We start from the raw sequence: 14,247 nt of genomic DNA, 5'->3' as shown, positions 1-14,247 counted from the left end.
TTTACCAAAGGCGTGGGACTGCCAGAGAAACCAGTTGAAGGCAGCTCTCAGACCAGCATTCACTGATATGGCACTTAGTGACCGCTTTGCTGGCAGCTCACAGCTGCTTTGCCCCTTTGCCTGTCCCTCTTTGCCACAGAGGCAACACATATACCCACTATGCACTGGTCCTGAGAGTCTTGCTGGTGACTACACACGCAGGCAGATGGACTCTAGCAGCCTGGAGATGTGTCCGAAATGCTCCAAGTGATGTGTCTTCAACATAGTGATCACGGAGCTGCACTAATGCCAGCTTCTCCAGGTAGTTCTGTCTTCCTCAGAGAGATTTCGACCACCCAAGGAGGATGTCCCCCTAAGGTTCAGACCCAGGTACACTACACTATTATTTGCACAGTACTGTGGCACACTGGTTAAAAAACACAGGTCTAGATGACTACGAGTGGCTATTTTCATACTACTTTGCAGAAAGATGTTTTAGATCTGGTATCCCCATTATTGTCCACAAAGCTTAGGTACTGACACTTTGAAACAGCAAACAGGAAAAGCGAAAAAAAGCATCACTCACACCACATCCAGTTAGCCAACTCCATTTGTCATAACAAGAGCAAAAACAAGTGTGAAAGCTCGCACTCGATCATTTCCCTGCTACTGAATTCTGAAGTTAGGTTGATCCGGTCCAAGCTCCTTTATCTTCTTTTTTTTTCTTCAAGTGAACAATTCATGAAGGGGTGTTTCATTAAAGAAATACTAGGATTTTCTTTGATTTCTGAAGCTCCATTTGAAGTTGCCGTCTCCCTAAAGTTCCAGTCGCTTTTCTATAGTCACGTTAATGTCAGGTTTAAGCCATTGACATGCACATGAAATAGTCTGTCAACGGTTGCTCAATCACATTAAGTAAAAAAAAAAAATCTAAAAAACACTAATTTGTTGGAAATAAATGTTTGAGTGTCCGGGGCACATAGGGTTGCGTCTCCAGAAAAAACTCAAAGCAACTGATTTAAAAGGCAGCCACAGATAACCTACACTCTCATTTGAATGGCGTCCTTCACTTAGGAAATATAATTATTCACATAGAAATGGAACCACTTTTTAATGGATGTTGACACTTGTGCAAATAAATTTGTTTCATAATTATTTGTACTACCTAATTAATTACAGGTGCTGGTCATAAAATTAGAATATCATGACAAAGTTGAATTATTTCAGTAATTCCATTCAAAAAGTTAAACTTGTATATTATATTCATTCATTAAACACAGACTGATGTATTTCAAATGTTTATTTCTTTTAATTTTGATGATTATAACTGACAACTAATGAAAGTCCCAAACTCAGTGTCTCGGAAAATTAGAATATCAATTAAGACCAATGCAAAAAAAAGATTTTTAGAAATGTTGCCCAACTGAAAGGTATGAACATGAAAAGTATGAGCATGTGCAGCACTCAATATTTAGTTGGGGCTCCTTTGGCCTGGATTACTGCAGCAATGCGGTGTGGCATGGAGTCGATCAGTCTGTGGCACTGCTCAGGTGTTATGAGAGCCCATGTTGCTCTGATAGTGGCTTTCAGCTGTTCGGAATTGTTGGGTCTGGCATACTGCATCTTCCTCTTCACAATATCCCATAGATTTTCTATGGGGTTAAGGTCAGGCCAGGTTTGCTGGCCAATCAAGAACAGGGATGCCATGGTCCTTAAACCAGGTACTGGTAGCTTTGGCACTTTGTGCAGGTGCCAGGTCCTGTTGGAAAATGAAATCTGCATCTCCATAAAGTTCGTCAGCAGCAGGAAGCATGAAGTGCTCTAAAACTTCCTGGTAGGCAGCTGCGTTGACCTTGGACCTCAGAAAACACAATGGACCAACACCAGCAGATGACATGGCACCCCAAACCATCACTGACCGTGAAAACTTTACACTGGACCTCAAGCAACGTGGATTCTGTGCCTCTCCTATCTTCCTCCAGACTCTGGGACCTTGATTTCCAAAGGAAATGCAATATTTACTTTCATCAGAGAACATAACTTTGGACCACTCAGCAGCAGTCCAGTCGAGACGTGTTCAAGAGTGGCTTGACACAAGGAATGCGACAGCTGAAGCCCATGTCTTGCATACGTCTGTGCCTGATGGTTCTTGAAGCACCGACTCCAGCTGCAGTCCACTCTTTGTGAATCTCCCCCACAGTTTTCAATGGGTTTTGTTTCACAATCCTCTCCAGGGTACAAGTGGTTATCTCTATTGCTTGTACACTTTTTTCTACCACATCTTGACCTTCCCTTCGCCTCTCTATTAATGTGCTTGAACACAGAGCTCTGTGAACAGCCAGCCTCTTTAGCAATGACCTTTTGTGTCTTGCCCTCCTTGTGCAAGGTGTCAATAGTCATCTTTCGGACAACTGTCAAGTCAGCAGTCTTCCCCATAATTGTGTAGCCTACAGAACTCGACTGAGAGACCATTTAAAGGCTTTTGCAGGTGTTTTGAGTTAATTAGCTGATTAGAGTGTGGCACCAGGTGTCTTCAATATTGAACCTTTTCACAATATTCTAATTTTCCGAGTTACTGAATTTGGGACTTTCATTAGTTGTCAGTTATAATCATCAAAATTAAAAGAAATAAACATTTGAAATACATCAGTCTAAGTGTAATGAATGAATCTAATATACAAATGTCACTTTTTGAATGGAATTACTGAAATAAATCAACTTTGTCATTCTGATTTTATGACCGGCATCGGTATATAGAGTTTTAAAAAAATTTGGAGTTGGGGGTCGGGGGCCCCAGCAACCTGCATTAGAAACCGACTTGATGGCAACTCTGGTCTGCTCTGAAAACTGAGAAGGATGGTTCTGAGGGCAGATAAGGAGGCGTTTCTGAGAGGAATCTGTGAGCAAGTGACACACCATCTATGGTCTAGTGAACCCACGTCCTGCTTACGGAGGAGTCAAAGCATTACACACATTTGAATCTGTTTGTCAGAGAGTCTCATTCAGGGCAGTTGATGGAACAGTCCTTATGAATGGCACTGCAGTTGCGACCCGCTCGGCTGGCTACTTTGAGCAGCTGTTTAAAGCTGATCCTCCGGCTAGGACGTTGGATATCTATGGGTCCACGATTCTTGAGGCTGATCCTCCAATTAGCTGTTAACCACCCAGACTCGCAGAGATTGCACAGGTGGTGAACCAGCTGAGGGTAGGGAATTCTACTGGGATCTGTGGTATGCAGAGTGAACTTCTCCAGGCTGGTGGTAAGGCTGTCCTTCTGGCATTGCTAGCAATCTTTGCTTCCATTTGGGAGACTGGCATCATCCCAACTGACTGGAAAGCGGGACTTGTTATTCCTATCTGGAAAGGGAAGGTTAATCGCCTAGATTCTGGCAACTACAGGGGCATAATACTGCTCTCAGTGCCGGGTAAGGTCCTTGCTAGGGTTGTCCTCAGTAGCATCCATGATCACTTGCTCACTTACCAGCGACTGGAGCAATCTGATTTTACGCCTACGAAGTCTACCATCGACCGAATCCTGGCACTGAGGGTTCTGAGGGAGCGAAAACGCAAATATCGGCAGAGTTTCTTTGCAGCCTTTGTTGGTTTTTGTAAAGCATTCAACTCAGTTGATCGAGCTGCCGTGTGGGACATCCTTAGTCTTTATGAGATACCCTCAAGGTTGCTGGATATCATGGCCTGCCTGTACATTGGTACTGTGAGTGCTGTGCAGAGTAGCGGCAGAACCTCTCCATTTTTCTCAGTTGATTCTGGGGATGATGAGGGTTGTGTTCTTACTCCTACTCTGTTCAATGATTGCATGGACTTAGTGTTGGGCATAGTTGTGTGTTCCAGTGGCTGTGGGGCATCTTTTGGCAGAGAAAGATTAACTGATGTTGACTTTTCTGATGATGCTGTGATCTTCACAGAGTTAAAGGAAGCTTTGATTGGGGCTCTCGATAGACTGAGCGAGGAGTCTGAGTGTCTGGGCTTGCGAGTGTCCTAATAAAAACCAAGATCCAGGCCTTTAATGACCTGTTGGGTACAGCCATCAGTAGTGTGTCTGTCTGCGGACAGAGTGTCAACCGCATCAAGAGGTTTTCTTACCTCGGCAGTGACATTCATGTCTCTGGTGATTCTTCCTATGAAGTCAGTAGACGGATTGGGAGAGCATGGGGGGTCATGAGGTTGCTGGAAAGGGGTGTGTGGCGCTCTCAATATCTCTGCAAAAGGACGAAGGTCCAAGTGTTTAGATTCCTAGGGCCTCATGCATAACGCCTTGCGTAGAATTCGCACTATAACATGACATAAGCAGAAAAGCCGAAATGTGCTTACACACAGAAAAATCCAGATGCATAAATCTGTGCGTTCACCCACTTCCGCGTTCTTCCGCTCCATAAATCCCGATCTGCGTGACAAGTAACGCATGTGCACGCGCCTTCTGTCCCACCCCGTCTCCTCCCAGAATTACGCCTCTTTGAATATGCAAATCAATATAAATAGCCCTTAAGCTCAGCGGTCTGTGACAAGTCAATGGCAAAAGTAAGAGGGAAAATATAAGAATTTCAGCGAATACCAAGTGGAGGCAAAGAAAAACTTACTATTTGTTGATTTAAACAGTGGTATAAACAACAAAAGGAAGTTGATAGAGTGACATAGCGTGTTGGAGAAACTTGAAAGCTCAAGTTCACAGAGTCGCACAGTGCCCGACATAAAAAAGAAGTTGTCACATATCAAAGTCGCAGTGAAAAGGCGAGACGTAGCCCACCATCTGAGTGTCATATGAAAGCTTATTAGGGTACAGAGAAAAAAGGCACACGGTGGGGAAAAAGCACGAAATGTTAACTTCAATCTCGAAATTTCCACTTTGATCACGTAGTTTATTTTGTCATTGAAGTGGAACATCATAAACTTCATCTTAAAATCGCTTAATTTACTTGTTTCTCAAATCCCATCGTAACTAAAGTAGCTCGTTAAATGCTTTGTTTTGTATTTGATCTTCTATTTGCTCTATGTGTGTGAATCACTACGTGCTTCCGCTTTCTCTTTCTCCGACTGGACACAGAATCCATTACATTTGTGATATTACAGCTGTCTGAATAATTAAAATACTGAGATGTATACGTGATATCTTTTTATGATGATAGGAGTTTAAGCATGTTAGTAAACAGGGGAACACGGTGCGTGATTGTGCGTGACCTTCAATAAACTTATTATAGCAGTACTGTCTCTTTCAAACGTACTAATCTCCAATTCCTGTCCTTACTTTTCTTTCTCCAAATACCCAATCGCCACACAATCAGCTCTGGCGTTAAGCCATCTGTAAGCTTACAAAGAGGATTCTTCAAAACTTTTAAGGAACATTGAAATATCTTTGTAGTACATGTTTATTCTATTCATCTATCCTTCCAGTGTCACGTCAGCCCCAGAAAGAATACAGCGCGAGGTAGGATCAATCTGTGAACTAGCTAGCGCTGCGAAACCGTGTCCTCACATGTTTAATTATTAATAATACAAATTATTTAAATGAAGTTAAAGTTTTATCTATATAATATAATCAACATATTTTGCTGCATTTTATCTTAAAAATGATATTGTCATTATATGTAAATACGTACTTTATAAAGTGGTGCAGGTTGTGCAATATTATAACTATTGCAAGTTTACGGTGAGGTGATTGTACTTATAAGTACTGTCACTGTAGGGGGTGCTAGTGCTCCCTTGAACCCTCAGGTACCACGCCAAACACCAGGTAAAAGTCCAATAATTATTTTTTGTTATAATAATTAAGTGCACAAAGCACCACCACTCCACTATTCTCAATAAACAATAACCAATCCAATAATAAATCGCAGTCCTCCACTCCCAGACGCGTTGCGCTCCTACCACCCAGTTCAGCTCGCCGTCTGGTAGCTCCCACAATCCTTTTATAGTTCCTGACCCGGAAGTGTTTCTCATCCTTCAGTCCATAATTCCCTATCACTTCCGGGTCAGATAAAAGTCCTTTTTTTCCACCCCGGGGGAATAGGGCAAAAAGAAGTCTTCGGCCCTCCCTGCAGCTCCCTCTTGCGACCCCTGTCATATCCCGCAGGGCTGAGGATAAAAACTACAACGTCCATGACTCCCTGCTGGTCATCGGGGCACCTCCATACTGCAGGGAGGGCTCCATCTGGCGGCCTGGGGGACATGGCTGGGGTAAACTGCCGGGCACAGTACAAACATTTCTACAAGGAGCCCTTGATGGACTGATTGATTGTTTAAAGTTCTTGGGATGAAACTGTTTCTGAACCGCGAGGTCCGTACAGGAAAGTCTCTGAAGCGTTTTGCCATGGCTGAGGCAGCATGTGGTTGATGCCGTATACTGATAGTTCTCTTTCTGATCAGCTGCTGCTGTGATTCTCCACTCAGATACAGTGATATAAATACTCCGAGTGGTGCAGTGAGAGTAATATGTAAAAAGATGATCCGCTGTGGCAACACCTAACGGGAGCAGCTGAATGAAGAAAAAACATGCAGTGAGAGTAACAACGCTAAAGCATTTATGGTATTTGGAATACTATGGCTATTCCCTGGACCATTATATTGTTACAAGTTAATTACAATCAGATGCATTACACTAATAAACTATATGCGGTTAGTTTCAGTGTATTTATAAAGCCGCATCAGGAAAATAAAGAGTGAACACACAGGAACAGTAGCATTGCTTTGACTCTGGGTGCCGCCAGTCTGCAAAACCGAGCGGAGAACTTGCGTACGACAAGGTATGAGGTACCGTGGATATGTGTGTGGCTTAACGCCAAGTGTAGGTTTTATACATTGCGATTTGAACGTGGAAACGTTACGCAACATTTCTGTGCGTATGCACCGTTTATGGATGAGGCCCCTGGTGCTTCCTCTCTTGCTATATGGTTGCGAGACATGGACGCTATCCAGTGACCTGAGATGAAGACTGGACTCCTTCAGTACTGTGTCTCTTCTGAGAATTCTTGGGTATTGCTGGTTTGACTTCGTGTCGAATGAGTGGTTGCTCACGGAGTCCAGAATATGAGGCACATTACCTGCATTGTGAGCGAGTGCTGATTACGGCACTACTGCCTTGTGGCGAGATTCCCCGAGGATGATCCAGCTTGCAGGATCGTCATTGTTGAGGACCCGACCAGCTGGGCCAGGCCAAGGGGATGCCCAGGTAACATCTGACTGCAGCAGATAGATGGTCATTTCTGGAGGTTGGGACTGGACCGCTTGTTTTTCAGGACGGTTGCCAACCAGGATCTCAAGGTGTTTCGTCGTGTGGTGGGTGTGGCAACACTCTTATCAGTGCCTGCTCCCCAGCCTGACCTGACTCTAAGAAACTAAAACGGTGAATCTATTTTTGTCCTTGAAATTATTAAACATTTCTCTTATGGATGTGCTAATGTCCAGTTAAAGTACCTGAAGTGCATTCTGACTTAACTAGTTCATTGTGTGACAAAGAAACACTTAATTTTGTTCTGCACGCACAACTATCTCAGTCTTTGTTTAAAAGTTACAAGCTTGAAGTTTAGATCCATATGTCACATCTTTTTACATCAGTACACTTAAACTATAAGGTGACTATTTGTTCAGTTTTCTTTCCCCAGTGGTACAAAATCAATTGCTTTTATTCAGAAGGAACTAAGCAGAATTTAAAAGATATGAAATTCATACATTTTTGTTATTGTTTATTTCTTAGTCTAGTGCTCCAAAGTGGCTAGTTCTGAACGAGGCAGCATTGTATTGGAGAGCCAGTGGTAATGCAAGTTCTGCCCTCTCCTGTCTACGAAGAGCTCTTAACTCTGCACCACAGGAGCATCTGGATATCCCTTTAGTTAATGCAGCCAATCTTCTTATTTACTATGGGCAGTACCAGGAGGCACAGCAGTTACTGGAGAGAGCACTGGCCATCAATCAGACTGAGGTATTTTATTTTTGTGGTTATTCAGACTTAAGGTGATATTAATGAAACAATGTTATGCAAATAAAAATACTTTTACTTGACACATGAATGAATGTGAATGTTTCTGTAATTATACATTATGTAAAGTTTTATTAGCTAAAACCTTGAACGTTTGAAACATTTAGAATTGGACTGTTTTCATTGGTCTGAGAAAAGTGACTTTTTAATTTCCTGTTGTAATGCCATCCATATTTATCCATTTAATTCATATGTTTCAAGGCACTTGTGAATCCAGTCAGAAAGCAAAATAAATTCAAATAGCAGTGTGGATTAGTGACCAAGTAGTTGGGCTACGGATATCAAGATTACAGATTCAGTGTGTAATAATGCATGAGTGTGCGAGTCTAAGCCACCTAATACGTACATTTTAGCTGTGATTTGTAAGTGGCTTTGGGTGGGGCCCTCATATACTGTTACTGATCCACTTCACTCATAATTTTATAGCCGATTGAAATTTCAGTGATTATAATCAAATAAAATATGCACAACATGGTGATAAATCAGTCAAAACTACAGAGGGTATAGAAAAGAATCATACTCTTTGAAAATATTCACATTTTGTTGTTTTAAAGCCTAAAATGAAAACACACACAAGCATATTTTTTTCATCTTTATTTACTCGACGTAACATAGAACATAAGCATACTTTATATAGTACTTCCTATAAGAGCATGTGATCAGCAGGAACTTTACAAAGCACACAATTAATACATTACTGAATAAAAAAATAAATTATTGAAATATAATACATGATAAATCATAAATGAAGTAAGCCCTAGAAAGAGACATTATGGTGAAGACTGGGAATCACGCAACAAGTTCAAGTGGCCCTAGTTGAAATAGGTACATATAGTCTGAAAAAATACATGAATAATAAACTTAATTATAATTGATCTACTGCGGTGGGTTGGCACCCTGCCCAGGATTGGTTCCTGCCTTGTGCCCTGTGTTGGCTGGGATTGGCTCCAGCAGACCCCCGTGACCCTGTATTCGGATTCAGCGGGTTAGAAAATGAATGGATGGATGGATAATTGATCTAAAATGTGAGGGGGGGTGGACTGGCACTCTGCCCGGGGATTTGTTTCCTGCCTTGCGCCCTGTGTTGGCTGGGATTGGCTCCTGCAGACCCCCGTGACCTTGTGTTAGGATATATCGGGTTGGAGAATGACTGACTGACTAATTTAAATGTGGGACCTAAAATATAATTAGAAAAGAAAAAGAATCTGCATTTTGATGGCATTGTGGGTGTCATACAACAGATACAGAGAAACAGTAAAGATTTAAAATCAAGGAAATTGCCTGAGTCAAATTGGTATAGTGTATCAAAGACTTTCCTTGTTGGAGGGGTTACTCTTAAGTACTTTTCCCAGGAGAAGTTGGATTATTCTGTGCCGTTCACAGTCTTTTAGTCTCCAGTTTAAAATGAGAGTGCTATGTTTTATCTCCTTTGACAAAATGTTAAATCCTGTTTAAGGGGAGCATATTTGAACATGCCTTCTTCTATACAGTTTTGTCATTATTTAGACTTGCTGGATCCCAACATACATGTACTTTTTAATAATTATTTTCAAATGCATTGGAGAAAAGTACAATTTCACACTTTATTCAGTAGAGGTTTTTATCCAATATAAATTTTAATATTGAAATTGAGAAATCCTTGCATACATTTGTTAGCTACTCTTTCCAGCTTTTTAAATTTTTTGCTATTATTTTAATATGCTAGTCTGTGGTTAAAAAAATGTATCAGATATGTCTAACTCAAATATGAATATGCTGTACTAATTGATTTTTATTTATATTTTTTTTAGCCGCTGACCCTTCTAAGTTTAGGCCAAGTGTACCTGGCTCGAGGGAATGTCCATGGAGCAGTGTCTATATTCCGACAAGCTCTATCCCTTACCACCCATTGCCCACAATGCCTAAATAATTTGAAGCTGATCCGCTGTTTACAGTTTTATCCTTTATTATACAATCTGACCACCACAACATGTAGCCGTGAGTATTAACATACTCTTGTAAGTATTTGCAGCAGTTTGTGAAGTGTCTCAAATATTTGAAATGGTGGGGTTTGTGCAGGTTTCTTAAACTCTGTCCTAAGTAGAATAAAGGAATGCAGGCAAGAGTTTCCAGTTAGAAAACAGTATAGACAGGTAGCCAGTCATCAAATTCATTTAAATCATTTTACTTTAAGTTCTTGCACTGTCTATGTCTTACACCCATTCTGTATTTCTGCCAGCCCTTACCTTATATAACCTTTGCTCTCTTAATATCCCATCATCTTTGTCCACATGTTCTGGGACTGTCCTCCTGTTGCTTTCGTCTGGTCTCTTGTCTCTAGCTGTCTTTTTTTAAGAACGTGTCTTTGAATTTTCCTTATTTTAGATTAATATCCATCTTCTCATGGATCTAACTGCACTTACTCTTTCTCCTGTACTGCATAAACTGTTTTTTTCAGGCAACACAACAGCAAAACTGCCATTTGCGTGTAAGATGGCTACTAGAGATGTTCTGATCAGATTTTTTGTTTAAGGCTTATGCCGATCACCGATTTCATGTTTATGGATCGGCCAATTCTGATACTGATTAAGATTTTTTTTTCTTCTTTATCAATTTAAAACAAACTTGTTACACTAAGCTCTTGTATAAATATAAGCCTTATGTCCTATATTAAAATGTTAACTTTGTTCTCTTTGTAATTAAACTATAGATCAGAGGGAACTGTTTAATTTTTATTAACATTGAATTCTGTAGGGTTACTGTTCAGTGACAATAAAAAAAAATACAATTTCCTTAAAATACACACCTTAAATATTAGAATATATACAAAAATATTTATCCATAATATGGCATTAAACAAAGTAAAATTGTTCTCATAATTACAAGCTGTCATGTTGTTTTTTTCTGTAATGTACCTATTTGAAACAAAGCTTAATAAAAAAAAAAAAAATCCCTCAATGGATTAATATTGGCATTTAAACACTGCTTATAAATGTATATATTTACATGCACTTAGAGGTTTTAATCATTAATTACAGTACAACGTTTTTGCTGTTAAAATAGACATTTACTGTACTTATGCAATTGTGTTTTTTTCTTCAATGTATTAACTAGATATTCATAATTCTTGAGGTGTAATTATAAATATGAATTACCATTTAAATTAGTAGCACTTATTTCTTAATAAAACGTCTATTACACAAATAAAAAACACAGTACAAATCTTTAAAAAAGACGCAAATCTGTTAAATGTTCATATAAGTTGTTTATCAAGAAGACACAAGGCTAACATGCTTAACAGGTTTAATTATTAAAAGACACATTTTGCTGTTTAGCTAACAAGCGTATTGTTTACTAAGCATTAATTTCAAATTCTTATTTTCTTTTTCCTATTAAAAATGTAAGCTGCAGCACTGAGCACAAGCTCGCTGTGCAAATGCAAACCGTGTCTGCCTTAATTAAAGGACAAAATAAAAGAGGTCTGAATTAATCAAAGTAGCCTTTTTTGCTGTCTGTCCTATTAAACAAGACGACTTCTCTAACTCCATTTTCTCAGTCTATTACTCCACTTTCTTTAATGTAAAAGCTCAAGACATGTGCTGGCTCAACTACGTAATATGTTTCCGAAAAGGAGCACTGCAACGAAATTGTGTTAAAGCAGGGGCTTAAAGGATCATTTTTTGTGGTTGACCAATTTACCAATTACCAATCTGGCCATCTGTAGTGAAAATCGTCTGATATAGATCAGTGGCCGGTTGATCACAGCATTCTCAATAGTTGCCTGGCGATGGTTGTATTCTGATTCTCTTCTGTTAAATCTCTGGCAAGCCTCTTATTATAATTTAGTACTTTTAGAACTATCTACATCCTAGATTAATGGCTCATTTAGTGCCATTCTCAGTGAGCGGTCTGCTGCATCTCATTTGGAGGAGGATTAGATGGCCATGGTCTTATGACTCAGTGCTTTGGTTTTTTTTTTTTTCTGTCCCACTCACTTTTTGTCTTGTTGCCTTCTTTTTCACAGGGCTTGGGGGGAGGGGCACTATTTAGGGTAGGGTTTGATTTTTACCTTATTAAATGTAATTGTTATTCCATATTCTTTTTATAATAAATTTAAAAAAGACTGGACACAGCAGTGTAAGTGAGTATAGTATGAGTTAAAAAATGTAGAGTTAAAGGCCTTTGGCTAGCCCACGTTTAGGTGGTTTAGGCTGAAGTGGGACTAAACATGTCTTATTTAATCACATTTATATTTAATGTAACGTAGTTGGTAATGTTTGAATCTATTTGTATTTTTTAGAAGACCGACCATGTTATAGTAATATGGAGAATCTACACTCCTTGGAAGCCGAACCATTAAGCAAGATTTCCACAGATGTTAAAGAACTTGCATCTTCTGCAGAATCCAACTCTATTGGACAGTCTTTGCAGTTAGAGAGTAGGTTTTCTGCTGTTTTTGTTTAATTTTGATTGAGATTTACTTTCAGGTGGTTTTACATATTACTTTCTCTTTCTATGTCAATAGTATGCTTTTTTTCATTTTTTCTTTTTCTTTGTGTTGGGATATGCGTTGGGACAAATTGACAAAGATGAACTTACTGACCACTGAAAAGATAATTCTGGTGCAAAGTACATGGTATTTTTTTAACCTTCTGTCTTAAGAAAAATAAAATTAAACAAAAGGCAAGACAGAGTAGTATAAGCATGATAACTTGGGATACACAAAACAAAAGTAACTTGTATAACACTTTTACACACACAATGAATTATTGCTACATGTTTATCTTGCCAGATGATGGGGACAGAGAGTCAGGGCTAACTTGTTTACATTCAGTTGGTAGCAGCTGGTGATTTTTGAAAAAATAAGTTCCATTTCAAATCTCAAATGATGTAAATGTGTTTAAGATTAAGACATTAACATAAAAACAATTTGAAACATTTACTAATAATATAGTATGCATGTATGTGTGTGTATATATAATGTAACCTTGGCCAGATCTGTGCCTTGCCACAATTCTGTCTCTGAGCTCTTCAGGCAGTTCCTTTGACCTCATGATTCTCATTTGCTCTGACATGCATTGTGAGCTGTAAGGTCTTATATAGACAGACAGGTGTGTGGCTTATCTAATCGAGTCCAATCAGTAGAATCAAACACAGCTGGACTCAAATGAAGATGATCTCAAGGATGATCAGAAGAAATGGAAAGCACCTGAGTTAAATATATGAGTGTCACAGCAAAGGGTCTGAATACTTAGGACCAGGTGATATTTCATTTTTTCTTTTTTAATAAATCTGCAACAATTTCAAAAATTATTATTTTTTGTCTGTCAATATGGGGTGCTGTGTGTACATTAATGAGGGAATAAATTAATTTAAATGATTTTAGCAAATGGCTGCAATATAACAGAGTGAAAAATTGAAGGGGGTCTGAATACTTTCTGTACCCACTGTATGTGTGTATATATATATATATATATATATATATATATATATATATATATATATATATATATATATATATATATATATATATATATATATATGTATATATATATATATATGAATGAGAGAGAGAGAGATACAGTGTCCTACATAATATTTGAGACAATGTCCCAAACATTATGGAGGGCACTGTGTTTGTCTGCATATATATTAAAATATATATATTTAAAGATATATATTTATTATACATACTAGCAACTTGGCGCGCACTACGCTGCACGTTGGATGACCAGAGTTGAAGGACTCAATCGTAAGGACCTCTCGTCGGGTGTCTCATTGGCACGCTTTTGCCTCTTTCTTTCGCGATCACGGCGTAATCTGTCTCTCTCTGTAGGGGTTTCAGTTGCCTCTCGTTGTAGCGGCAGAGACGCGTTGTTGAGCTAATCTGTGTGAATGCTGAGTGTCCGTTTCTTGCGAGCGACCTTCACGCCTTTGCCTCTTTGCTTTGTGATCACGCTGTAATGTGTCCTCTCTCGCAGCAGCAGGTTTAGTTGCGTTTCGTTTCGGCTTTGTTCCGTAAGGTTTCCTCCGTACAAGTGCACATGGGTAGCTGAAGACGGAAAGGCATAGTGGGAATAGTGAAACACACGAATTGGTGACCAGGGGAACCATCCGACTCAGACGCGGGGTTCGAAATACTCAAGTGCACATGTTATTTATAATTAAATTTTTTTTGTTATGAACTTCCCCAAAAGAGTTGATCCCTGTAAATAGTTAATAGTATATGAACAATATAATCTGTTGTAGTACGGGCACACCTCATAACCTGCATACACCACATGTTTGGCTGTAACGCC

At 39.4% G+C, this 14,247-nt stretch overlaps 1 protein-coding gene across 2 annotated transcripts in view; it reads left to right on the top strand.

Moving 5' to 3' along the window:
* ttc17 (tetratricopeptide repeat domain 17) overlaps window positions 1-14,247 on the top strand; it is a 106,685-nt gene that overhangs the window by 54,066 nt on the left and 38,372 nt on the right. For both annotated transcript variants that reach the window (XM_039744247.1, XM_039744255.1), the window contains exons 15-17: window positions 7,688-7,912; window positions 9,760-9,946; window positions 12,249-12,386. In XM_039744247.1, coding sequence (XP_039600181.1) covers window positions 7,688-7,912; window positions 9,760-9,946; window positions 12,249-12,386 — 550 coding nt within the window. The remainder of the gene's footprint in view (window positions 1-7,687; window positions 7,913-9,759; window positions 9,947-12,248; window positions 12,387-14,247) is intronic.

Source organism: Polypterus senegalus, chromosome 1 (genome assembly GCF_016835505.1).
Source record: "Polypterus senegalus isolate Bchr_013 chromosome 1, ASM1683550v1, whole genome shotgun sequence".
In the NCBI taxonomy this organism is placed as follows: domain Eukaryota; kingdom Metazoa; phylum Chordata; class Cladistia; order Polypteriformes; family Polypteridae; genus Polypterus; species Polypterus senegalus.
The sequence above is the reverse complement of the archived record's forward strand: the minus strand, read 5'-3'. Positions and strand labels throughout refer to the sequence as shown.